This window comes from Aulostomus chinensis, chromosome 5 (genome assembly GCF_037954235.1).
Source record: "Aulostomus chinensis isolate RoL2024-O1b breed Wild chromosome 5, RoL_Achi_v1.0, whole genome shotgun sequence".
Lineage (NCBI taxonomy): Eukaryota > Metazoa > Chordata > Actinopteri > Syngnathiformes > Aulostomidae > Aulostomus > Aulostomus chinensis.
Window position 1 is genome coordinate 13,050,368 of NC_141324.1, and position 27,359 is coordinate 13,077,726.

Genomic DNA, 27,359 nt, shown 5'->3' on the forward strand with positions numbered 1-27,359 from the left:
TGCATCTGCAACACGGGTTGTGCATGTTTCCATAGCAACCACTTTGTTTGATGCAATCACCTCGTATCCTCAAAGTCTATTTCTTATCAGCCTCTCTTTCTAGCAGGGGAAGGAATCTCTAATGATATATTTGTCACACAATGAGGATTTTGCAAACATGAGTGAATTGATCATGTAGAATGAAACCATCTGTCCTTAAAAGAAGAAGACCTTACTGTCATGGCATGTCGGTTCAGTGAAAGTAGTTCTCTACATTGAGCCCATCCTCTGCAGAGCTGTGAGTGCTTGAGGACCATCCCCAAAGCAGCTGCCAGCACCTTGGTCAGGAGCACCATCAAGACTTGCATACATACCCCTAATGGTGGGGGACATTCCACACAGGAAGGAACTGGGATGGCCGGGACGTTCTCTGCCACCCAAAGGTTTGATACATCTACCACATGTATCACCTCTAAGGAGCCAATATGACTCATATCACGTCAAGTGTTGAAAACTGAAGAAATCTGTGAGCAGTACTCGTGTAGGACGAGCAGGATACTACAGGAGTTGGGGACGGTGCTGCTACTGAGGCTAGAGAGGGGTGCTTGAGACTGGAGCCTCACCAGTTCAGTTCTCAGGTCCAGCAGGATAAGTCTGGGTAGTGAAGAAGTAAAGGCTTGCCCCTCCCTCCACCTTTCCTGCTCCCATGGAAAAGCTCAGTGGCCTGTAGATCTGACTGTGGTTGTACTGGGCAGCTTCAAAGTGTGAGTGTGCGTCCTGCAAAACACACCATTGCTCCAAATGAGACTTTCCTGAAAGGTTGAGGACAATAGTTACGTCAGACTGAGTAAATACGGTCTCCTTCACTGGTATAAGTGTAAACAGGAGGTTCTTCAATGACTTTCTGAAATACAGTATGTCACATTAATATATTTGGGAACAAGCAAGAAGCAGAGAGACTGAAGCAGCCAACAACTGTGGTAAAACTACACTTATCTCATGGTTTAAGACATTTTAGTTGTCTTTGAGTAAGACACGCTGCAAGTGTCCTATAAGGTGCACATTAAATCGCTAGCTCTCTTGTTGCTGTTCGCGCTCACTCGTCTCATGCCTACCTAAAATGCGGGGTTGGTTCCAGCATCCTCTCAGCAGCGTGTGTGAGCAGGTGGGCGGGGCTCTGTGTCTGGCCCCGACCCTCTGGGCTGGTCGATGAAGCTTCCCGTCACAGCAGCCGAGGGAGCTCCGGTGAGGGTTTTTCAGAAGAAGACAAGCAAGCCGGGATTTATTAAGTGAATTTTAAGTGGATTTGAACGAGCTCCAGGTCCCACCACCATGACGAGGATAACGGGTAGACACTTGTGCCTCGTCCTGCTCGTGCTACCGCTGTCCTGCACGGAAGAGACCAAGAAAGATGCCAGAAAGACTGACAACGACACCGGTGAGGAGTCAGCTGTATTATCCTTTTTTTTTTTTGGTCTTTCATTTTTTTATCACTTTGAAATTGAACTAAATAGGCATCTCATCTTAAATATGGTTAAATTTGGTTAAAGAGTATATGTCTTCATCCCATCTAAATTGATTCACTTTTAAATATAAATTATACTTTGGAATAAACATCCAAAGCATGATGATTTCATGGAAAACCTTTCACCTCCACTTATATATATGATTTAATTGCAGATAGAAATCTTGGGAGCTCCGAAAATAAGAAGACATAAATTAGATCTGGAGCAGTATGCATTTTACCTAATGTTCCATGAGAGATAGACTACATAGTTCTCGAAATGGATCTTTTCAACAAAGTACAATGGACCATTAATTCCCCATAAAACTGGAAATTTTCATTTTCTTTGAAAAAGTCAGTCGTTACAGGCCAGAACAAAACAACACAATAATCAGAACTTCATGCCAAGAACCCCTTTTAGGAATGGAAATATTCCTCCTTTTTGCCCCAAATCCTGGAACCTTTATGAGTCACACTGCTCCTATTCCTAAAATATCTCAGAATACGGTCTCTTTTTTTTTTTCAATCGGTCATGAATAAGTAACTTTTAATACTATTCCCTCAGGCTACAGCATTTAATCCCCACATTGACACAACACGCATTTATATGTTAAAACTGACATAAAATGTCATGTTAATTTGATGATTTTGTTTTTTTTTTTTTAGATAAATTGCACATTGCTACAGAATGAATTAGCACAGTCTGTTCTCAGAACAACTGGGAGGGCTGATAAGACTATAGGAGCACAGAAATGTCCCTCCATGCTCTCTGCAGTAGCCCCCACCACATCAATCTGGAGCCAGTTCAAAATATTTGGCCATGGCACTGTTAGATTTTTTCCATAGCCTATCCAAACAAAAGCAAACTCTTTTCTCCAAATCAATTATGACAATGTTAGCGTCCGTAAGCCAAGGCCATGCATTTTGAGGAGGAAGATGATAAATAGGTAGACAAACGAGAACAAAAAACATCTTTAATCACGCACACATCTTGGTGCTTTTGCAGGTTTATTTTGCATCACTTGGTCTTGAATTCATCACCGTCGACTTCAAAGGCAAGTTGAAAATGGCTTCACGCCGACTCAGGTGATCGCCAGGCTGCGTGTAAAGACCAGTTTCAAATTGGAGTCATCAAAGCAGCATCTCAGAATCTGTGTACTTCACCTCGACAACACTGAGATGGTAATTTATTAAAAAAAATTAAAAGATTCATTTTTTGATGGCTCCTCAAATGACAACTCAAAGTTTTCATTTAGTCCATATAATTTCAATAATCATAGAAAATCTGAAATTGTGCTAGCGACATCTGCATAATATCAACATGTTATCAGTTTTTCATGATCATTCAAAATTAATAAGTGGGAATTTACACTGGGTCGTTTATTCAGGACAGTCCGATGAATTAACTTGCTGTCAATTGAGCAACAATTTTGTGCAGAGTAAGGTTTAATTAGTTGTGCAGTCAGAAGCGTCTGAAAATCTCCACATGTGGAATTATGTTAAATTGAAAGCTGCAAAGCAATAGCACATACAGCTGATTTGGTGGCGATTTTAGAATTCAGATTGTTGCTGTAACAACACCATCAGGATTGTTGACTCACAAATTGAATCTAACATAAGTTCAGGCGGGCCACGATGTCAAACTGAGCTGAGGATCAGCTGTTCTTAGCCACCCCCCCCCCCCTTCTGCTCATGACCAAGGTATATCCTGCGATGCATTCAGTTGGCTAAGCTGATCCCTAAAGGTACCTTATCTAAGCTGTTTCATTCTGCCTGCTCTTCTTGCTTTGTTTGATTGCTGGCTTGCAAACCACCCTTAACCCCAACTCCTCCTTAATCAATCACACTTATCTTGTCATTTGTTGCTGCCTCTGTTCTTGCAATTAAAGCAATAATTCACTCAAAAAGTGCCTTATAGGTACTCGCAATAGGATGTCTTGAGCTCAAAAAGATACTTAAATGGACTGAGTGGTAAATGGACTCAATTTTATAGGGCACTTTTCTACCTTAGCGGCACTCAAAGCGCTTTACGGTGTCATCTCATTCACACAAACACACACACACACACTGATGGTGAAGGCTGCCATGCAACCTACTCATCAGGAGCAATTATGGGTCCAGTATCTTGCTCAAGGACACTTCGACATGGTCCCCGGGGTCAAGGATCGAACCAGCGACCCTTCAGTTGCTAGATGGCTACTCTACCATGCTGATTCCAGAACAAAATATGAGCCAGCAACATTTTTGTTGTTGTTGTTTTTTTGCATGAAGCTAATGGTAACTGACGGCTAACAGCAGCTGCAGAAAAACTGCCTGTTTATAAACTCTCAGGCACATCTTTCAGTATGATCCACATCTTCTTTCCTGGATGAGCCATCCGGATGGCGCTTTGTGCTTCTGACGCACATTCATGGCACATAATTAGAGCACAAAACAAGGCACAAAGAGGCAGTCATTCGACACAGAATAATTCATAGGTGTGTTTCAGTCACGGCATCAGTTGAACCAATCCTTGTTCCTCATGTCACTCACTTTGAAGCTCAAATTCGACCAGGACTTGATGTGTTGCTATTTCAGTGGCTTTCGCATTTCAACTCAGGAGTCGTTAGCGCTTCTCATCTGGAGAAACAGACCTCCCCAGGCACCAGGAGAACGTGCAGGAGCAGGTCTTATATGTGTAAAAGGGAGCAGCAGGTATCCTCTGAAGCCATCAGAGGTGAAGCAGGTCTGGGTGGAGGGGAAGGCGATGGCTCCCTGTATTCAGGTGTCAAGTGAACTGCATTGCAATGCCACGCATCTGCTCATCTGACTGATGCCCCTTTTAAATAGCTCTTCGCACACAACGCCACTGACAGAAGACCAGCGTCTTTTCTGTCTTCTTGTTTTCTGGTGTCCCAAAATAATCGTGCGCCATGGTTTTACCAGACCACACCCAAGTAACATACTAGCGCCACCTTGAGACATGCTGTAAAATAGGCCCTGAGTGTTGTTTGGGGTATTTTTTTTTGGGGGGGGGGGGGGTGCCATCAGGCACCATTCACTTCAAACTGAATAGTACTTAGCATGGCTGACGTCTGTCTCAAAGTAATTCAGGACTGAGAAAACCTCTTTGTGAGTTCAAGATACCGATTTGTTGATACTTACGCTTTCTGGGTGAAGTATTTCTTGAACTCTTTTTCTCTGAAAAGCCGAGAAAAGTGCATTTTTGTAAAGGAAGGTATTTTCAAAAATAAAACTGATGTAATATTTGTATTTATTTATTTTTCTCTCACTCCCCTATGGTTACTTTGATAGTTTATGTTTTTTCAGACAAGCGAACAAAAAAACAAGAAGACATACAGTAACCAGCTCACAGCAACACGACACAGTTACATGCAACACATAAGACAGGTGTACAGTGCAGTGTCAAATAATTATGAGTTCATTGGAATTGAGGAATACATGATACGAAATATGGAAGAAACAGACACAAAGTTATATCCTTCTAAGGTTTGCTACCTTAAAGATTGAACAGTTCTGGTAATACCCATATTTTTCTGTATTTTCTTAATAATATCTCATGAAATGTGGCTGCACGGTGGTGCAGTGGTCTGCACTGTCGCCTCACAGCGAGAAGGTTCAGGGTTTGAGCCCCGGCTCCATCACAGGATCTTTCTGTGCGAGTCTCCATGCTCTCCCTGTTCCTGTGTGGGTTCTCTCTGGTACTCCAGCTTCCTCCCACAGTCCAAAGACATCAAGAGGGGACGAGGCTGATTGATACTCTAAATTGACTGTAGGTGTGACTGTGAGTGTGAATGGTTGTCTGTCTCTATGTGTTGGCCCTGCGATGGACTGGTGACCTGTCCAGGGTGAACCCCACCTCTCACCCAAAGGCTGCTGGGATAGGCCCCAGCCCCCCGTGAGCCTTAACAGGATAAGCAGTAGAAAATGGATGGATGGATGGATCATTTGAAATTTATTTAATTAATGATGCTATTATCTTAAAATAACATAAGAATTGAAATTTGTGTTTGGTACACTATTTTTTGCTGTAACAATGCTTATTGGCAATAAATCCTATACCATTGGAAGGCCCGTTTATTTCCCTTTTAAATGGGGCCACATTTGTAAGGAACATGCATTTGTGGGATGAGCAGCGGAGCTGAGTATGTGGGTTACACCCATGAAAAATTTGCCAAATCTTCTCTGCCAATGCCAAACAGTTTATTTTTCCATTGACACTTGTTTGGTATTTGGTGGATTGGATGATAGAAGTTTGAAGAATCAAAACATATTGGCAGTTTAACAATTGATCCATTTAACAAACAGGAGCCTAAGTAGCGTGTGGAAGAACCGTACACAGCCACAACAGCCTGGCACCTCCTCCTCATGCTGGTCACCAGCCTGGCCACACATTACTGTGGGATGGCATCCCATTCTTCAACCATTATTTGTTCCAAATCAAATGCTAATGGTTGTGTTGGTCACTCTCTGAGTGCCAGACTGTTGTGTTTGTGCATGGTTCTTCCACACACTCCTGAGGCTCCTGTTTGTTCAATAGTAGCGTGTGGAAGAAACATACAAAACACCCTTACTTTTTGTGCTATTTCTAATTTAGTGGGTGCAACTGGATGATATCATAGTGATGTCAATGAGATTGGTTTGTCCTTTTCAGTCACAATATATTCCTCCAGCGAGTCCCAGCTGACCTTGACCCAATTACTTTTATAGCCCCAAATTAGAGGATGTCTGGCATTAAATGCAGGATAATATCTATCTGTCTGTCCGTATGTGTTGGCCCTGCGATGGACTGGTGACCCGTCCAGGGTGAACCCTGCCTCACGCCAGAAAGCTGCTGGGATAGGCTCCACCCCCGCAACCCCTAACTGGATAAGTGGAAGAAAATGGATGGATGGATGGATGGATGGATGGATGGATCTTATCAATGGGTACCCTAATCATTATGCTCAAATAAGATTGGAGATGTATGCACCGTGAGTAAACGTATAGATGCACTTTAGACTTCATTTTATTATATATACCCCAAGAAGCCCAATTGATTGAATTTCAAATAATATCTAGATTTTATCTTATTTATTATGGGCGGCACAGTGGTGCAGTAGTTCATACTGTACGGACATTTCTACAACACACCTGAGAATGTTACCTTTCCAAAGACACCAAGATCACATCTGAGTTGAATGTTTGAATGTTGGCATTCAAACCCACTGAAAAATGCAGTGACCCTTAAGGGTTTTGAAAGAACTGTGGAATGTAAACAGATGACAGATCAGATTTACTAGAGAACTAGGGGTTAAGTGTTTTTAAGCAACTTAGTTGGGATGGGGACTGGGAGACAGTTGGATGTTTGGAAGAAGAAGAAATTGTCGTATTAATTTTGCAGCAGTCAATGGGACAAAAGGGTGTATGTCTGGGCCTGTTTCTAAGGTTTCTGAGTTCAAAGATAGTGTGGTGACAGCTGACTACAGGAGGAGATGAATTCTCTCTTAAAAATAAAATTCATCATTTGAAAAGTTAATGAAGTCATTATGGCACAAGGAAACAGGAATACTCAATAGAGCTGTGGCTCTGTAGGTCTGGCTCCAATAGGCTGCATTAGAAGGGCTTTCCTATAATTTGTATAAAATCGTGCCAGATTACACGTGTCTTCCAGCTTGTAGAGACAATACTGTTCCCTTAAAAAGAAATTGGCTGAAGCCAAGCTGGAAGATAAGTTTTGATATTCTGCACATTGCACCTTTTAAAAAAACAGGCAAAAGGTTTTCATGGCCAAAGGCCTCAGTGGAGCACAATTTGTTGTAATTTTCCGTCAGAGTTACTTGATTTTACCGACAGTACATCTGCCCAAATTCCCACAGCACACAGCCCAAGTAGGAATGATCTGTTTATGGTGAGGTACCCAGGACAAGTAGTCCGAGATCTGACCCATGAACTGACATAAACATGGTGATATAAACAATAGTAAAGAAAACTATTGTCATTTAGGACCTACTGTATATGCGTCCTCACAAGGACTGGCAAACAAGGGAATGAGAATCTCTAGTGCCCCTGAGGTTCACTGCATTAACCAGGCAACGAAATGTAGGGGATGCTGAGACTTGAAGCATAAATCTTTTATTACGAGACAGTTGCTGCACCTCCACAGATAAACATTCCCTTCATCAGCTGTGGCTGAGACAGGTAATCTAATCAAGCAGATTTCTATTGGATGCAGCTGTGTCGAATTAGGTGGGATGTTGAGGGATTGTGGGTTTTGTAGTTTGTCTCTGATGTGCTGCCTGCAATGGCAGCTTTGAAACTATGGTCAAAGAATTCTATTATCAAGATAAAAGAATTTTGAGATTCTCCAGATAAAATATAGATACCTGTTATTTGTTTTGACAGAAAAAAATTGATTATTTCATTATGATAAATATATGTTTCATGTCAAAATGCTTGATTTTCCAATGACTGCAATTTTTTACAGCACAAAATTTAAACCCTTTTCAAAAAAATCCATTTCTGAGATAAAATTCTTACCTTTTAGAACTGACTTCAAGAATGGAAAGAAAATGTTCTTATTTTTTATTAACATTGGATATTTATTAGGCAGCACGGTGGTGCAATGGTCAGCACTGTCGCCTCACAGCAAGAAGGTTCTGGGTTCCAGCCCCGGCTCGATCACAGGATCTTTCTGTGTGAGTCTCCATGTTCTCCCTGTTCCTGTGTGGGTTCTCTCTGGTACTCCAGCTTCCTCCCACTGTCCAAAGACATCAAGAGGGGACGAGGCTGATTGATACTCTAAATTGACCGTAGGTGTGACTGTGAGTGTGAATGGTTGTCTGTCTCTATGTGTTGGTCCTGTGATGGACTGGTGACCTGTCCAGGGTGAACCCTGCCTCTCACCTGAAGGCTGCTAGGATAGGCTCCAGCCCCCCCGCGGCCCTTAATAGGATTAGTGGTAGAAAATGGATGGATGGATATTTATTGAGCAAGAATTTTTGTACCAAAATATTTTAATCCAGTTAGCTAAACTTTTGATAGAACATAAATCTTGCCATATCACCTGAATACTGAGATGCATCTGAGTAAATGTGTTATCAGTTAAGCAAAAATGTGGGAGAACATAGGTTTCATAAGTTTTATAGGTTTAAAAAAACAGAATGATGGACTTCAAAATTGCTACCTGCTAAACGTATTTGATAATTCTCTTATTTCTAAGGCTAAATTTTGATGTTACTACACTTGATTTTGTTATTTCAAAATATTAAACTTGGGTTGCATAGTGTCACCATCAGGCCATATCAGCCTTCAAAGCCAGCTGAAGAAATTTTGCAAAGGACTGGACTTCCATGGGGAGTTTGGTTGACTTTCATGCAGGGCGACATGGATTTACCCCAAAAAAGGAAGATAAAAAGAAGAAGTAAAGCTTTTTCTGCAACATTTTTTGCAGTACTTTTTCAGCCATCAATGTCTGTACCGCTTATCTGTGAAGGGTCGCGGGGGAGGCTGGAGCCTATGCAGTACTTTTCAAATGAGAATTGCTTTTTTTGGCTTTGGTATTGCTCAGGCCGCACTAGTTCACACCTCGGACTAACGTGTCCTATGATCCAGTCAAACGCGGACAAAAGTATTGTTGTGAAAAAGCTACTTTGAGATCCAGTTGCTCAGATCAAATTCAGAGTTAGTAAAGATACACCGTATTTGGACTGTAAAGACAAAAAAAAAAAACAATGTACCAGGTTACAAGCACATACTGTAGAGCACATTTATGAGATACAATCACAAGTGGTCATTTGAGATGAGGATACTGCATGCATTCTAAGCTGTCTGCAAGTCAGGGTAATAACTTTGAGTACCACTGATTATCTGTTAAAAGCAATCCAGCTGAAGGTCTTGTTTGGGCTCACTGCCAGTGGCTCATTCTACCAACTGCTGTGTGAAATATGTGCATATTGACTGTAGATGCTAAACACTTCACTATGTTCAGAATCGCGTTGCATAACACTATGAGCTTATCAAAGCTTGTCTGACTGTAAAAAGTACCAACACTGGGCCTCTGGGACTACGTAATGCCGCTAACATTATCATACTATCAAAAAAAAACAACCCATAATTTGTGTTTGTGATTTTGTGAACAAGGGAACAATCGAGTGAGTGCAATCGTCTGGTGCTCCAATACTCCTACATGTAGGAGGTGATGTTTGGTCTTTGTCCCACTCGTTCTCCCCTGTGATTGCAGGGATGCCAGTTATCCTGATAAAGTACTAAATTAAATTTTCGGAATTTATTAGTGTCATCTGATGAAATTCATAGAACTGGTTTCAAGTGCTGAGAACTGAACTTCTTGTTCTTCTCCTCAGATCACGTTTTCAAATGTCTTATTCAATGATGGGAGGTATTAATTTTCGAGGTGATAGGTGCTCATGCTTGATGTGACACATTGTCCGTGGCTGATGGGCAAACTGGGTGAGAGTACACTTAAGTACTACATACTGTATGAAGAAGGTATATGTTTTTACAGAAGGTAAGACAGCAACATCGTACCACAAATAGAATCCTGAAGCAGTGGGGCTCTGACGTCTTTGTTTCGAAAGAAGCCCATCAGTGACACCAGCCAAGCAGCAGCACAGTTCCACCTGTTTTTACAGCCCTTGACTACAGTGGAATTAAGTTACTTTGGGTTTGCTCTGAACTCAAATACTTACCATGAAGAGAGCACCAATATATGAATGGTTTGATCGAAGTGGGAGCTGGCTGACATGTCTGCAGAGATGTTTCCCAGAGGTTTCTTTAGATGAGGGGGGAGAGCCTGCCACAAATATTGGATCAGCAGACCCAACAAATGTACGCCGTTGTGTTTTTCACTATCAGAAAATAAACTTAAAGAATATTACAAATGACTAAAGTGTTGTCCTTGAACTTCTCAGAAACCAGCTGAAATAGATGACAAAGAAATAAGTTAAGATAACATGAAAAGTAAGCAGATAGGTTACCAAATCAAAGAATAGTCTTTTCTTATTTATAAATGGAAAAGTATTACTTTTGCATGTGAAACTCACAAGCTACTGGTTTGATAAAGGTTTCAGCAGCTTCTCACATGTCATGTAGCCCATTCCGTTTTATTGCACACAAAAAAAATGTAGAACTCTTTCAAGGTCATTCTAGCATTATTTTGTAATTCACAAAGTATGCAGGTCTGGGCAGCGTGGCAAAAAAAGGATCGGAACATCTTTCAACACTTAGTGACCAGAGAGCACCACATGTCACACCATGTTTGCATTTGTAACAATGAAAATAATGAGAAAAACCATGAAAAGATGTGTTGGCTGGGGGGGGGGGGGGGGGGGGGGCATTTTTGGTTGCGGTCCCTTAGTGCTAATGTTAGCCCCTGATGTTCAGTTTTCTCAAGGCTAATATGATGAAAGCTAATCATACAGGGATGGGTATTAGCAAGGCCCTTACAATACGTGTCAAGATTATGGCTCCGATTTTATCACAATATATTCCGATTCTCTACATAATTTGGTCTAATTTCAAAACAGAGCTGAAATACAACTTGCTGAGTACCACCTGGGAAGTCTAATACGTCACACTTAATACTCTCTTGTTGGCCTTTGAAACCATAGAGCAGGACTAATGATGCAATATCATGAAAAATAATATTTTCTTTACCTGTTTTATCACACAGCCTTAGCTATAACCAGTAATTAGACAATTTGCATTTTAATTTGTTGTGTAAGATTACTTAATGTAAAAAAAAAAAGCAGTGCAGGCAGCTGTAGCTAATTCAGACCTACTTATGTTACTAATTCAAGGATGTAGGTCAGATAAACTGAATGCTGTTTGAAGTATAACTAATGATGTCACGTGAGATGAGGCAAATCTACCTGAAAACCCTCGATGCTGAATTGAAAAGACCTTGTGACATTGATAGTAATACAGTTTAATCAACTCATAAACGACACACTCCTCCCATTTTGACTGATTATACAGCGTCTGTAATTGCCGTCAAGAGCTTAAACCAAATTAAGCGTCATTGGAAACGTGTCTTATGTGACTTTGAAATTAAACCGACGTTTAACCTTTTGTCTCAGGAAAGTACAATTTGGACCCGCAGCTCAACAGATCTTACTTTAATGACTTGTTGTAACTTGGACGAAAATACTTTGGGAAATATCCTTTTTCTCCTTAGCTGCCCATGGTTTTATAGTAGATGTGCCTGTTCTGTTCATCAGGACGAATAAAGCAGAGAGTGTCTCCTGTCTGAGTTCAGTCCCTCTCCAAACATGGGTGAGGCATGAAACATGGCTGAGCTGAGTGAAGGTATTTTTGCAAGATAAAAGATAAAGTCTTTACATCTATTTAAAGTCCCAAGATAGTGAGTTGTATTGTTATGGCACCACTCATGAGGTATAATGGGGGTCCAAGTCCAGGAGGAGGATGTGTTGTTTTTCTTAGCATGTCTTCCATCCAGTTTCTAAAAGGGACAGTGTGCAACAAGGCTGACGGTGCTGAAGGTGCCCAAATGTCTCTCATGTTTCAGACCTGGACGTTGGTTGTTTGAGAATGTCCAGGCCTTCAGAGAGCTGCAAAAATAATTTTGATAATTTTTGACAGGGCGGACGGTGGTGCAGTGGTTAGAACTGTTGCCTCACAGCAAGAAGTTTCCGGATTTGAGTCCCAGCTCGGGCACGGGATCTTTCTGTGTGGAGTCTGCATGTTCTCCCTGTTCCTGTGTGGGTTCTCTCTGGTACTCCAGCTTCCTCCCACAGTCCAAAGACATCAAGAGGGGACGAGGCTGATTGATACTCTAAATTGACTGTAGGTGTGACTGTGAGTGTGAATGGTTGTCTGTCTCTATGTGTTGGCCCTGTGATGGACTGGCGACCTGTCCAGGGTGAACCCCGCCTCTCACCCATAGCAGCTGGGAGAGGCTCCAGCCCCCCCCCCCCCCCCCCCGCCCTGCGACCCTTAAAAGGAATAAGCGGGCGGAAGAAAATGGATGGATGGATGGATGGAATTTTTGACAGCCTGAGTGGAAATCTCGGATATTCATCCTGTACAGTGCATTTATGGGAAAAATCTCAACTCCGAAGCAAACATGGTAGTATATTCTGCCATTCTTTTGATATACTTTTGTATGATATTGTACATACTGTTCCTCCTCTTACAGCTTGGCGCAGTTGATGGATCAGGCGGGTTCCAGTTGTGAGGTTTGGATCTGTCCTCAGCTTAAGCTGGAGACTCATCAAATAAACCAACCAACTTTTGTTCAGCAAAAACAAATGATCAACCAACATTTCAGCTGTCTGACAGTAAGAATTCTTGACAGAAAATAACTGTGGTTGTCAACTATAAAGATGAGCACCAAGAGCCAACTGTCAAGCTCAGTAAATGTTCATTTATAGAGCAGTTTGCATTGTAACTGTACATAATTACACGAAAGAAAAAAACAATTCAGGAAAAAGAATAGTATTTGTCATTACTTTGTCTCATATTGCAATTGCAATATGATCCACAATGGTAGAAGGAAATATCAGTCACGTTATTCCACACATTTTAATAGAAAATATATAGAAATGATAATGGAGTGATTTTTTTTTGGTGGGGATCTGTCTCAAACATGCTTTATTTTCATTCAAGGCTGGGATATCTCTGGAGTAACACAACACTTACTTGAGAATGGTCCACGAATTGGGTGTAACTCCAGGGAGGTCCCCCAGCAGTTAAAGCCTGTAGCAGCATATCTAAGCCGAGCCTAAGCCAGTTCTAATTAAAAGCTTTATCAAAAAGGAACTCATTATCCCTGTCTGCTCTTAAAGGTAGAGTGGGTGCCTGCATCCCAGACTGAAACTGGGAGACGGTTCCACAGGAGGGGAGCCTGATAGTTGAGGGCTCTGGCTCCCATTGTACTTTTAGAAACTCTAGGAACCACCAGTAACCCTGCATCCTGGGAGCGAAGGGTTCTAGCTGGATAATAGAGGACTATGAGCTCTGTCAGGTATGAAGGAGCCTGACTGTTGAGGACTTTGTAAGTTAGAAGGAGAATTTTGAATTCTTCTCTAACAAACAGGGACACTTCCAACGCAGTAAGCAGGCTACATTGAACCCCCCCCCCCCCCCGAACAGATGGCACTGTTCTTTTAAGGGTGTGGTAGCTTTAAAGCTACATTTAAAAAAAAGACAGGTAAATATTCAACAGTATTTGCTAGCAGTGTATAAATTGGCCTAAGCAAGACCCCCCCAAAGTCATTTTCATGACATGAAATTTATTATTTTAGACTTGTGAAATTTTGCATTTTGCACAATATCAAGAAAACACTTATCCAAATTTCAATACAGAGAGATTTCTCTCGTTATAAATTCACACGGCCTTGTGCAGTCTGTTCATGTCATGAAAACTATTTTTGAAGGCTAATTCATATAATAAAGAAGAAAAATGTGAACTGTTACAGTTAGCTATAACTGGCATTAGTAATAAAAGATTGAGTGCAGAATATATGGGTTTTCAGAAGAGTTAGGAATGAGTCCAATATGATAGCTTTTGCTTTTCAGAAAAGTATAATTTAAAGAAAAAGAAAGAAAAGAAACGGACCTCTGTTGATAGAAGTGGAAATACAGGAATTTATAAATCTACCTACTTTCTGTTTGGTGTAGTATTTCACCCGATGATCCACTCATAGGGTGGCCTGGCTCTGAGATAGAGTGGCAATTTAGTAACTGAAGAGTTGCTGGTTCATCACTTCCCCTGGTGACTGTATCAGTGTCCTTGAGCAAGATATATAACCCCGATATGTAGGTTGGCACCTTGCGTGGCAGTTTCCGCCATCAGCGTGTATATGTGAGTGGATGGGTGAATGAAATGACACTGTAAAGCGCTTTTAGTAACACCACAGTAGAAAGGCGCTTTATAAAAATTAGACCATTTACTCAGGAATGCGTGCTTCAATCATCTGTCTGGCAGTTAAGACATAGATTCATTACACATGTGGACTATATTTGATGTATTTACCAATATTGTTATCGATTTACGGCACAGTGGTGCAGTGGTCAGCACTGTCACCTCACATCATGAAGTTTCCGGGTTCGAGTCCCGGCTTGGGCACAGGATCTTTCTGTGTGGTGTTTCCATGTTCTCCCTGTTCCTGTGTGGGTTCTCTCTGGTACTCCAGCTTCCTCCCACAGTCCAAAGACATCAAGAGGGGACGAGACTGATTGATACTCTAAATTGACTGTAGGTGTGACTGTGAGTGTGAATGGTTGTCTGTCTCTATGTGTTGGCCCTGTGATGGACTGGTGACCTGTCCAGGGTGAACCCCACCTCTCGCCCGTAGATGCTGGGATAGGCTCCAGCCCCCCCGCGACCCTTAATCAGGATAAGTGGAAGACGATGGATGGATGTTATAGATTTAACTACCTCCTCACATTGCTGGCATCTAAAAGTGTTGTTAGTCACCTCTACCAAGCAGATTCATGACTGGTTTGTCTGTTAGCAGATGACGTAGAAACCATCCATCCGTCCTTCCATCCATTTTCTACACTGCTTATCTGTTCGGGGGGAGGGGGGGGCTGGAGTGGAGCCTCTCTCAGCTGACACAGGGTGAGACGCTGGACAGATTGCCAGTCTGTCATCGAGCCAACAGGAGCAATTATGGCTCATTATCTTGCTCAAGGATACTTCAACATGGTCACCAGGGGAAGTGAGGATCAAACCAGCAACCCTTTGCTTGCTAGACGGCCACTCTACCTTCAAGCTATGCTGCCCTTCACAGAAAGTCCACATGTATTATAATATATTCATACTCAAACCCAAAAGTATCATTGTTCACTCCCTGTGAATCATCCCAGTATGTGCTTAAATTTAAATTTATTTAAGTATGGAAAGAGTTGAGGGATCATCCTCATCATTATAAAGCTTCAGCTACCAGAATGTCTGGGCACTTCTTTCCTGCAATCAAACATCTAACAGTTCACTGTAACTGGGTTGTTTTTGTGTGTTTGTTTTTTTGTTTTCTGAAAGACAGAGAATGAAAAGTTGTATTGCATCCACTTCCTGTCAACTCAGAACAAATGACTCAGAGAGGGATAATCAAAGTTGGACTTTTCAGAAAATGAGAAAAACTGCTTCTTTGTCAATAGTCACATTCGATTAAGTATTTCCAGGAGTTACGTAAGGATGGACTGAACCAAAAATACCTTAAGAAGTCCAGAGGCCAAGAAACCACAGACTAACTCACAGAAATACAGCCAGATTAAGCTCCACCTACATTGAAGTAGTGCCTCGTAAGCAGTTTCAGGAGTTTCATGGTATTGACTCAACTTCACTGGTATCAGGATGTAACTCTTCTATTTTTTTTTCTACTTGTCAAAGTTATGCTGCATAAAACAAGTGGGTTATCATTTTCCATGCAGTATATATTGTTAGTTTATACATTTGCATGCTGTATAAATTATATTATTATGTATTTCCACATGATTATCTGAGTATTTAGGTCAGTCAAGGGCCATCAGATAACTTCACCATGTGGATCAGTATAGATCCCCTGCAGGTGTCTCTGATGCTTCATATAATTCCTCTCATCTAGACTCTACCACAGCAGTGGTCTGACATTCAGCCGGTGGACAGGCCTGGTGGAGTCACAGAGGATGGTGTCCCAACTGTTTTGTTGTAATGCAAAAGAACAGTAGGATTAATTCAGGCTTTTCATTGACTGGCAGAAGCTCTTGGTTTGCAGTTGAGCATCTGTCGAAGTCCTTCTATGCAGCGGTGGAGTCGCTGCATGTACTCAAACCTGGTACTAATAACATAGGGTCTGAGAGATCAATCAGAAGTGGGCAGCTTTTAGTGTATAATTGTATTTACTTCTTATTAAAATGTGTCTCAAGTCCAATCAAGGGTGGCACGGTGGTGCAGTGGTCAGCACTGTCGCCTCACAGCGAGAAGGTTCCAGTTTGAGCCCCGGCTCGGTACAGGATCTTTCTGTGTGAGTCTCCATGTTCTCCCTGTTCCTGTGTGGGTTCTCTCTGGTACTCCAGCTTCCTCCCACAGTCCAAAGACATCAAGAGGGGACGAGGCTGATTGATACTCTAAATTGACTGTAGGTGTGACTGTGAGTGTGAATGGTTGTCTGTCTGTATGTTGGTCCTGTGATGAACTGGTGACCTGTCCAGGGTGAACCCCGCCTCTCACCTGAAGGCTGCTGGGATAGGCTCCAGCCCCCCCACGAGCCTTAAGAGGAAAAGCAGAAGAAAACTGATGGATGGATGGAAGTCCAATCACAAGGGACCTCTTGTGGTTGGATCTGACTTCCCTGCAAAATATTTAAATAAGCACTCACATTCTATCCATTTGTAACAGATGTGAGAGTTTCAATATCATGTTTTTTGTTTTTTTGTTTTTTTTGGAGGGTGCAAATTTTGAGGATCTGGCTGGATTTTTATTTTATTAAGTTGATTTCAGACAGAGATTGGCTGGATGAGCAAGAAGACTTTCAACCAAATGTTCACGTTTGTTGCAACAGAAAACCACAATTTACCAGCTGCATTGCTCTCTCTGCTCTTACTGTCAGAAATTAGAAGGAGAAGAAGAAATTATACAGACCATTTTCTTGGCCTTTGTGTCTCTCAGGCAAATCAAATTACACAAAATGAGTGAAACACATAATGTACAAGATCTGTCTGGGTGATCAGTTCTTTATGTGCCCTGAAGGTAATCAGATTAGAGTTGTGTAGTTGTGGTCAGCCGTTCAATGGCTCTTAATGTTTCCCCCATGGGGGCATGGTTTTCAGAGTTTATGGTCGTAGTAAAGTACGATTAGAGTAGTATAAATACAGATATATTTGCTCGTGGAATGCTTTTTGATAAGAATAAACATGAAAGCATTTTTTTTTCCAATCGTAGGTGTGGGCCCAGTGAAGACCAGGAGATTATTTGCAAGACAAAAGGTTTCTGCACCACAGGAAATTCCCAAGCCTGTAAGTTTTTAATGCTTCTTCATAAAACTCTAATTTGTTGCAGTACAGCTTGTCCATAGACATCAAAGTATTTGACCGAAGGCTGATGTGTTTTAATTTTCTTTTTGAATTAAATAAAACTGAGATTTTTTTTCCTTACATTTTTGGATTTATCTATCTTAATCTAAAAGTTACATTTGCAGAAAGCTTCAGGAAAAACTCATAGCGCGTCTTTTGTTCCTGCATTTCATTGTGTAACTTCTCAGGAAACAAATAACTACACCAACACACAAATTTACTGCATGCTAACTAATTACACATGTCACTGGCTGTAGTTACAAAGTTTCATCTCATGTGAAGTCACTGTAGAAAACACTGTGGACATGTTGGCGGTGGACGTCAGCATTCACTTGTTGTCATGTTTCTGGCCACCTGATGGGTGTTAGTCCATTATTCAATTTCGTTTTAGTGTTCGCCAGATCTTGAGGAAGATATTTGACATGTTAGCAGCTCTTCCTAATTTTCTAGTTGTTAACGTTTTCTGTCTGCCATTCGATCTCAGGCTTGTGATGTAAATTTAATTTATTAAAGTGTGGTGTTTTGCTGAAGACAGCTGCATGGCACATTCGCTGAGGCAGGTGGAAGTTAATGAATCTCAAAAGCTGAGCAACACTCAAATGTTGTCTCTGTGACATGTTAGCGTTGTTTAAAGTGGACCTGAAATAACAAATGCTTTTTTAACCTTTCATCACATATTTCACATGAATTTACAAAAAAAACCCACCTTTTTTTATCAAAAATTTATTGTCTCCTCTGCCTGTGAACCACAATATAACAAGTGTCTCCATGAGCATGTACCAACCCATTTTAACCTTATCTATCATGACATCCACTCAGTCAGTTTTTAACTTTTGGCAGCATTCGCTTATATGTATACAAGCAAGCAAATCTGTCTCTGCCACCCAAAAATTATGTATTCTTTCTCAAAAGTACTGTGGTTACAGGCTCGCTGCCTCAAATTCATTTATGTTGGGGAAAGCAGAAACTGTGACTGCTCACTTAGTGACTTTTCCTTATATTTCCCTGTAGTTGTGGGACATTCCATAGAAGTTGTGTTTGTGTAATTTCAGAAAGTCCCATCAGCGCTCACTGTCTCGGAGAGTCGCTGCGCCCGCCTGATGGAGAGCTGCTCGTCCAACGGGCTGTGCTGTGATCCCTGCGCCTCCTGCCATTGTCGACTCTTTAACACCATCTGCCACTGCTGGAGGATGAACCCGCTGTGTTTAAAGAGGACGAAGATTGGACGGACACGCATGCATAGACACACCTAGCACACCAGACATAAGCGTGTATGTCACTGGGGAATACACATATACATTCATTGCCTTTACCTTGTGGGTTTACCTCTTTTACAGCACTCAGTGTGAAAAGTTAAAAAGTTGTTCTCCTGACGTACGTAGATGAAGGGAGGACAGCACGTCACAGGAGGTTATTCTTTGGCATCAGAAAATATTTGAATATTCCATATGTAGTAAACAGCTGTAACTAAGGATACATGCTCTCATGTATTTAGACGATGACATGTGCGTCAGGTGTTTCTCCTGAATATCTTTGTTACGCCTGCCATGTTAAACATGCTGACTCCCCAATGACTTGATTTACACTGGCACATTTATAAATCTGTATTTTTAAATTCACCATTTTTTCTTGCTCCTATGTACCGAGTTTGTTGGAGTACCAGTTATTCACATGTGAACAATAGAGCAAGGTCTGTTTATAGATATGCTATGGAATAAAAGCATTGTAAGCTTATGTTATCCTTGTGGTTTGCTATTTCTTGCCCATGTGTGCATTTATGGGACGGCATTACATCTGGGAATTATGAAAGAGAAGATTGTGAGAAAGCCAGCCAATTTATTATTTTGCTGACAGCTACCCTGTGGATAAACAGGAAGTGAATACCCAGTCTGTTCTTCTCTGAGACTTTTATGTATGTAGAAAATGTGTAGGAAGCCAAGTATGTATCCCAGCGAGAGTCAAACAACTGCTCATAATACAAGAGTACTACAGATTATTTATGCGATCTGTATTAACCCTTTCTCTATGCTGTCTGCTCCACCAAATTGTTAAAGAGGAGAAGAATCTCATGAAAACCTGACAATATTAGTTGTTGTTGTTGGTAATGAACAGAAGCCATGAGCACAGAGGAGAAAATGGAGAAAGAGGTGTTGCCAAAAAAAGGCCTGAATTACATTTCAGTCACGTTACCGATGATGGAGTGACCCATTCCTTTGAGCTGTCCACAGCATGTCAGGCACTTGACATGAAGCTGAAGTAAGGTATATGACATTGTGGGAGGAAAGCTCTACAGATAAAAACATCAGTGATTATGTGTAACATGAATGTATCTGGGGGCGAAAGACATGATTTCTGTTTCCTTTGTACACTACCTGATCCATCTGCTGCTTCCTTTCCTGGCACAGATCCATACTCATGCAAACAATCATGCTATCTGAAATGGATGAACTGCACATCATGCAACCCCCCCCCCTCCCCCCCCCCCACCACCACTTTAGTGTTATTTGCATTGCTTCTAGTTTTGTTTTTATTCCCAGGTGCTTTGCTAAAGTGCTAAAAGCTGCTAAAAAATATTTTTGTTTATCTTAAATAGTGGTGGAAGAAGTATGAAGCTCCGTCACTGAAGTACAAGTGGAAAAACCCAGATTAAATAGCACTTTAGTAAAAGTATGTGAAAGCAGAGAAGAAGCTGATATTGAATATAAAAAGTAAAAGTACAGTTTCTATATGATATTTGTGTATTTTAGTGCTTGTGAACATGTAGTTCTCAAACCACTGACCTCTAAAGGTCATACTAAGGTCAGCTGGGTTTCAGTTCTGCTGCTCTGATTCTGTTCTCTACGAGTGAACAGGATTCAAATATGAATGCACATCCTCATTGTCAGGTTTTGCCATATTTCAATTCTTTCTCTTCAAACTAAGGAGTGACAGATGGACACAGATAATGCAGTGGAGTAAAAAGTATAATATTTCTTTGTAAATGTAGTGAAGTAAAAACTACAAGTACAAAGCCTACCAAAATGTAGATGGTCAAGTAACTACAGTGAGTCATTTTTTCCTGAATCTTTAATCTTCTGTATTATCTTGACTCTTTTAATCATATCTTTACATGATGTCATTTTGAGAACCAATATTCTTGAACCTCCATTCTCTGAGCCTCCTCTGAAATTGCCTGAAACCCCTGAGGAGGCCAGCCTTGAGCTCTCCAAACCTCTGATGAAGGGAAATACACAGTACTTCCAAGAGTATATCTTCCTCTTGGAACACAGTCGAGTATTAATATGATCCCCCGAACAAAAAAATATGAGTCATTTCTCTAGCTTCCCTGGCTGGATATGATTGAGAGCTGACTGAGAGCTGAGAAATTCTTGGTGTCAGGGCACAAGGGCAAAAAAACAGTGTGAACATTCGTCATAGTAAAAGAGAAGTTATTGTTGGAAAAAAAGAAACACATTTGCACAGGGGAACATCGCTGCAGCCGAGCGGGTTGACCACACAACTGGCATCATGGCTGCGTGTTCAGAGCTCAGCTTCAATGTTGATCATGGCTATCTGGAGGGCTTGATCCGTGGACTGAAGGCTGGGATTCTCACTCAAACTGACTATAACAATCTGGCCCAGTGTGACACACTCGAGGGTAAGACTATAACAACGCACTCAGTACACTGTTTGGAGCATTTAGAGGTTTTGCTTTTGCAGAAATGTCTTTGACCTTCAGAGCAACTATTTTTCATCATTTGTAAATTTTATTTGACTCTGTGTGTGTGTGTGTGTGTGTTTGGGGGGGTTGTTTGTGAGTGAGTGTGTGAGACTGTCATAATGAGACTGGGATCATATCTAACCAGTTTCTTCACATGGATAGTATTTATCAAGGCAACAACACAAATAGTCTCACCAGAGATTCTTACACATTCCAATCTGAGACAGAAACAGAGTATTCTGAATGTTTTTACATCCCTTTATTTATTTGGTTCCATCTCTCAAGAATGGGACGGACAAAGCTATGTTCACCCTGCATGACAGGACATAAACTAAAAGGAAAAGGAATATACTGTAGATAGACGGCACGGTGGTGCAGGGGTCAGCACTGTCGCCTCACAGCAAGAAGGTTCCAGGTTTGAGTCCCGTGTGTGGAGTCTCCATGTTCTCCCTGTTCCTGTGTGGGTTCTCTCTGGTACTCCAGCTTCCTCCCACAGTCCAAAGACATCAAGAGGGGACGAGGCTGATTGATACTCTAAATTGACTGTAGGTGTGACTGTGAGTGTGAATGGTTGTCTGTCTCTATGTGTTGGCCCTGTGATGGACTGGTGACCTGTCCAGGGTGAACCCCGCCTCTCGCTCGAAGGCTGCTGGGATAGGCTCCAGCCCCCCTGCGACCCTAAACAGGATAAGCGGTAGAAAATGGATGGATGGATGGATGGAATATGTTGTTGATGCCCATGATAAAATTGTCACAAAGCATCAATTAAGAAAAGGATGTGAATATTCCCTGGAGCACTGAGGCTTCAATAACTGTGGAATGGCTGAAGTTTTAGCTTTTCATTTGAGTTTTAGCTGAGCTAGAGTGGCTTTGGTCGGAGAGCATGCGCCCACACACACACACACACACACACACACACACACACACACACACACACACACACACACACACACACGCACACACACGGTGGTATAGTCATTCTTTTAGCTTTTAGCTTTAACTATGTAAAGAAGGTGAACAAGGCACTCAACTTTTGGAAAACTCTCTGCAGAGACAAGAAAACATACAGGAGGACAACTACAGGTATCTCAGCAGCAATTATACAATCAAGCCTTGATCGTGGTGAGACTGACACCAGGGTTCAGTGAGGCGTGTGTCAGTAACATAATGGCTGCTAAACAAGAATTAAAGGACTCAAGGAAGCATGAGGAGTACGATTCTGAGATGAAACAGGACAGGTCTATCTTTGAATGGCTCAGATAAGGCTTAGACTCTACAAAACAGCAGCGGAGAGACTCGAAGATGGAAGTTCATCGAGTCTAACAGAGCTTGAATTATTTGTGACGAGTGTGGAAAACTGCCCAGATCAAGGTATGAAAGTCCCATAAACGAAGCCAAGAAACTATAACTGCTCTAGTAGCCTCTACATTCAAAGTCCGTATGACAGGTTTCAGTTTATGTATTTTAATGCAGTATATTTGAACAACAAGCAAATGAAGAAAGTGTTTCACTTTCCAAGTTAGGTTATTGGTTGATCTAATACATCTTTGGTTGAAAAATGTGAAAAGCGTACCAATTTAAAATGAATTTTACAACACAATAAAAGGGAAAGGGCTGCACGGTGGTGCAGTGGTCAGCACTGTGGCCTCACAGCAAGAAGGTTCCAGGTTCCAGTCCCGGCTCCATCACAGGATCTTTCTGTGTGAGTCTCCATGTTCTCCCTGTTCCTGTGTGGGTTCTCTCTGGTACTCCAGCTTCCTCCACAGTCCAAAGACATGCAATTGGGGACGAGGCTGATTGACACTCTAAATTGACCGTAGGTGTGACTGTGAGTGTGAATGGTTGTCTGTCTCTATGTGTTGGCCCTGAGATGGACTGGTGACCTGTCCAGGGTGAACCCCGCCTCTCACCCGTAGATGCTGGGATAGGCTCCAGCCCCCCCGCGACCCTTAATGTAGGAATAAGCGGAAGACGATGATGGATGGAATAAAAGGGAAAGATACTGCACATTTTTGAAGCTGTTTATTACTCCCACTATGATGCCATCTTGGCAATACTCCAAGAAAATTCCAAAAGAAAAGGCAAAAAAACCTTTGTTTTTGGATATAAATCTTATTTGCTTATGTCTTATAATCTACAATGTAATATGTGAAACAAGTTGGTCAAAAAAAGCAATGATGTATAGACACATCATGCCTTATGATTCACCACTTCCTGTTCTATTTTAATTGCAACATAAAAGGAAGTATCAGGGGAAAATGAGCAGCATGCAGAGACGTGAGCGGAGAAAGAAGAACGTTTGAGAACAGCAGATGTGTTGTTTCTGTCACATTCTCAGACATGAAGCTACACCTTCAGAGTACAGACTATGGCAGACTGCTGTCCTCAGGTGAAGACGACCTGACCGTGTCTCTGGTGGACAGCAAACTGAGAGAGAATCTGGTGACTGAATTCAGGTGCCTGCGCTCCAATGCCCTGCCACCACTCTCCACCTTCCTTGACTATATAACGTATGTACGACGTGAATTTGCTTTGTTACAAATGTTAAACACCAAAGCCAAAAATGAGCAAATGTGCACACCTCTGAAAACTGAAGTATCTGTTGAAGATCATAACAGTTGTGATGATAGAGAAAACAACTCTACTCTCCTGTAAACCTACCACATGTACATCCGGTTTTAGTTCATGGAGAAATGCTGATGGTGATACCATGACCACAAATCAATTTCTATGTTCCTTCTGTTTCCAAAGCTATAGTTACATGATTGACAATGTGGTGATGCTCATCACCGGAGCCTTGAAGCAGAGAGAGGTGGCAGAGCTCCTCCCACGATGTCACCCACTTGGAGCTTTTGACCAGATGGCTGCAGTGGGCATTGCCCACACCCCCACTGAACTCTACTCTGCCATTCTTGTGGACACACCACTAGGTAGACTTAACAATTAATCTGTATTTAATTCTCCCAGACCCAGCTTCCGCAACTACCTGCTGCATATACAGACAGATAAATTGCTTTTCATAGTAAAATGAATAATGATCATAACTAAACATGTGGTGTCCTTCGCCAAGTTTAGCAGGTACCCAGGTTTGGAAAACAAACAGAATTCAATGCAAAGTCAGGTGGTTCACGCACTACATTACAGTTTTCTGCAGTCACCAGAGGAAATATATTGAAATGGATCATAGTGTAACACGGTGTTTTGTAAAAGCGTTGGGAGGGAGCTCTCCTCTGAATTACAGAAGCTTGTATGACCCAGTAAAAAGGATAAAAGTTTAAAAAAAAAAAAAAACATTAGAAACTCGGGGAGTGACTTATTTAGGAACAACAGTTTGTTCACAATGAGCGCCTTGAATTAAAAGCTAATTATAGGCCATCAAAAGTTTTCTCAGTTACAATACGAACATGGAAGAAGGTATTGGTGTGTTAGCATGCCAAACCACCAAACTGTGAGTCTCGCTGAAAATGCGTTTCAGATGTTGTTTGGTTATAAAGATGAGAAGCAGAAGAAATGGATTACACATGTGAAAAAGTTGTGTTAAGCCTTTGGTGGCCTCAGTGAGAGCTGGTTCGGGCTGGAAGTGTTTGAAAATGAAAAAGAGACTAAATCCTGGGGTGTTGGATATAAATAATCATACATTTGTTGGTTTATTCAAATCAATAGGATTCATCCTCTGGGGAAATTTTAGTGGTTACATCAAGTAGTTGCAAAAGCGTTTTAATCTGCAACAAAAAACTGTGAGAAATAAAAAAAAAATTGAGTACACCAAGAGAAAGTTCACATAAAAAACATTATATGTACATTTTCCCTTTCATGTCAAAGTGATACGAATAATTTCAGCTACTGAGCAAAGTGATGTGTGTGTGTGTGTGTGTGTGTGTGTGTGTGTGTGTGTGTGTGTGTGTGTGTGTGTGTGTGTGTGTGTGTGTGTGTGTGTGTGTGTCGTAGCTCCATTTTTCCAGGATGCTGTGTCGGATTCCAACTTGGATGAAATGGAAGCTGAGATCCTGAGGAACAAACTTTATAAGGTGACCTATGACTACCAGAATTAACCATGATCATTCCATTAAATATGTACTTTTCTTTACTCCAGATTTCATTGCATCTCAAAATGTATATTATACATGTTTAATTTGATTATTTTTCACTTTAAAGGCATATTTAGAGTCTTTTCACACCTTCTGCAAGAACATTGGTGGTGCCACCAAAGATATAATGTGTCCTGTCTTGGAGGTACTGTGATCCTTCACACCAGTACAATAAATTTTCAGATGGATTTACTGTAAAAGTTGTGTGTGTGTGTGTGTGTATGTATGTGTGTGTGTGTGTTCGAGTGTGTTTGTGTGTTTGTGTGTGTGTGTGTTCGTGTGTGTGTGTTTGTGTGTGTGTGTGTGTGTGTGTGTGTGTGTGTGTGTGTGTGTGTGTGTTTGTGCGTGTCAGTTTGAGGCAGACAGGAGAGCTTTCATCATCACGGTGAACTCCTTTGGGACGGATCTCAGTAGTGCAGACAGGAGTTCACTTTATCCATCCTGTGGTAAACTTTATCCAGAAGGGCTGCAGCTGCTGTCAAAATCTGAGGACCATGAGCAGGTCAAAGCTGTGGCTGACTGCTATCAGGTTAGCCAAAACTTATCAAGGACACTATTACAATTCATGTTGTCTTATTACTGCACATAACTGTAGTCGAGGCAAACAGCTGACCTGAACCTCCCTGCAGGACTACAAAAAAATCTTTGATAACCCTGTACCAGGATCAGATTTTAAGACTCTGGAGGACCGATTCTTTGAACAAGAGGTAATTCTACAATTCTACAGTTTCATCTGGCAGATGCTTTTGTCCAAAGCAACACACAGCACAAGCAAGGATTTAGCCTTAGTAATACGACAAAGGGTCAGATCTAAGTGAACAGCTGAGTCTTCAAATGTCTCTTAAAAGTAGAGAGGGACTCTGTGGATCGTATGAAGTTGGGTAGTCCATTCCACCATTTGGGAACAAAAGAGGAGAAGAGCCTAACTAGAGATGTAGAGCCATGCTGGGAGCACCAGCCGTCTCTCACAGGCAGAGTGTCGCGGGGTGAGAGGGAGTGCGGACCTGAATGAGGGGTCCCAGGTGGGCAGGAGCCATTCTTGTCACTGTTTTGTAAGCCAGGAGAAGAGCTTTGAATTTGATTGAAGTTGCCACTGGAAGCCAGTGAAGAGACTAACAGCGGGGTGATGTGCAGTTTTGGGCAAGTTAAAGACCAGACGTGCCGCTGCATTCTGGATCATATTCAGAGGTTTAAATGTACACGCAGGGAGGCCTGCTAGCAGAGGGTTGCTGTTGTCGATGCGTGAAATCACAAGAGCCTGTAGAGGTTGTGTGTCTTGGTGAAGTATATTCAGTTTATACCAGCACAGTAGGCAAAAAGAAAAACATGGGATTTATCATGTACACTGGAGATTACACAGCACATTCCCCATTATACTAAAACTGCTCATTATAAACCTGGTTTTTATCTCTGATGATTCCCCAGGCGAAGCTGAACACACTGGCCTTCCTGCAGCAGTTCCACTTTGGAGTGTTTTACGCCTACATCAAACTGAAGGAGCAGGAGAGTCGCAACATCATCTGGATCGCTGAGTGTGTCACTCAGAGGCAAAAGTCCAAAATACACAACTACATCCCAATCTTCCAGGGAACAAATTAATCAAACTATTAACAGAAACACACAATGATGACAAAGAATTTAATAAGAGTAACTAAACACAGTTTATTTTAAAAAAAAATACACGGTGGCTGTGGGAGTTAATTCCTGTCAGTTAGTCAGTGTTTGCACTGCAGAAAATAAAAATAAAGTTTATGATTGATAATGAACAACTTGCTCATGTTAATCACTTCACATTACTGGCACACAGGACTTTACAAGAGGTATACAATATCATGGCTCGATACAACGGAAAACACAGTGGAATATAAAATGGAAGCATAAAAATAATGTCGTACAATCAGTGGTATAAAAGGGTGAAAGTAGCAGCTAACAGAAGTCCTACGTCTCTCATCTTCGGAACTTCATCCTGCTTTCATCGTTTCACTGAAACAAAGAGAAAAACGCTGTTGTTGTTGTTGTTGTTTTTAATCATTTAAACAGAAGCCTTGTCGTGACAGCATGCTGTTGGAGCTCA

General features: G+C 41.6%; 3 protein-coding genes across 3 annotated transcripts in view; 2 read left to right on the forward strand and 1 right to left on the reverse strand.

Moving 5' to 3' along the window:
• The first annotated feature begins 1,193 nt into the window (after positions 1 to 1,193).
• Positions 1,194 to 19,212, forward strand: asip2b (agouti signaling protein, nonagouti homolog (mouse) 2b). The gene is made up of 3 exons (XM_086203225.1): positions 1,194 to 1,417; positions 17,367 to 17,440; positions 18,550 to 19,212. The coding sequence occupies exons 1-3, from the start codon at positions 1,312 to 1,314 to the stop codon at positions 18,748 to 18,750; spliced, it is 381 nt and encodes a 126-aa protein (XP_086059351.1). The 5' UTR covers positions 1,194 to 1,311; the 3' UTR covers positions 18,751 to 19,212.
• A 1,752-nt stretch (positions 19,213 to 20,964) lies between these two features.
• On the forward strand, positions 20,965 to 27,167 carry LOC147261271 (V-type proton ATPase subunit d 1-like). The gene is made up of 8 exons (XM_086203223.1): positions 20,965 to 21,134; positions 23,536 to 23,707; positions 23,949 to 24,127; positions 25,146 to 25,225; positions 25,353 to 25,430; positions 25,638 to 25,814; positions 25,915 to 25,992; positions 26,711 to 27,167. Exons 1-8 carry the CDS (start codon positions 21,005 to 21,007, stop codon positions 26,882 to 26,884), a joined length of 1,068 nt encoding a protein of 355 aa, XP_086059349.1. The 5' UTR covers positions 20,965 to 21,004; the 3' UTR covers positions 26,885 to 27,167.
• apoltp (apolipoprotein lipid transfer particle homolog) overlaps positions 26,972 to 27,359 on the reverse strand; it is a 45,768-nt gene continuing 45,380 nt past the window's right edge. Inside the window, exon 75 of the mRNA XM_086203222.1 lies at positions 26,972 to 27,268. Coding sequence (XP_086059348.1) covers positions 27,258 to 27,268 — 11 coding nt within the window. The 3' untranslated portion in view covers positions 26,972 to 27,257. The remainder of the gene's footprint in view (positions 27,269 to 27,359) is intronic.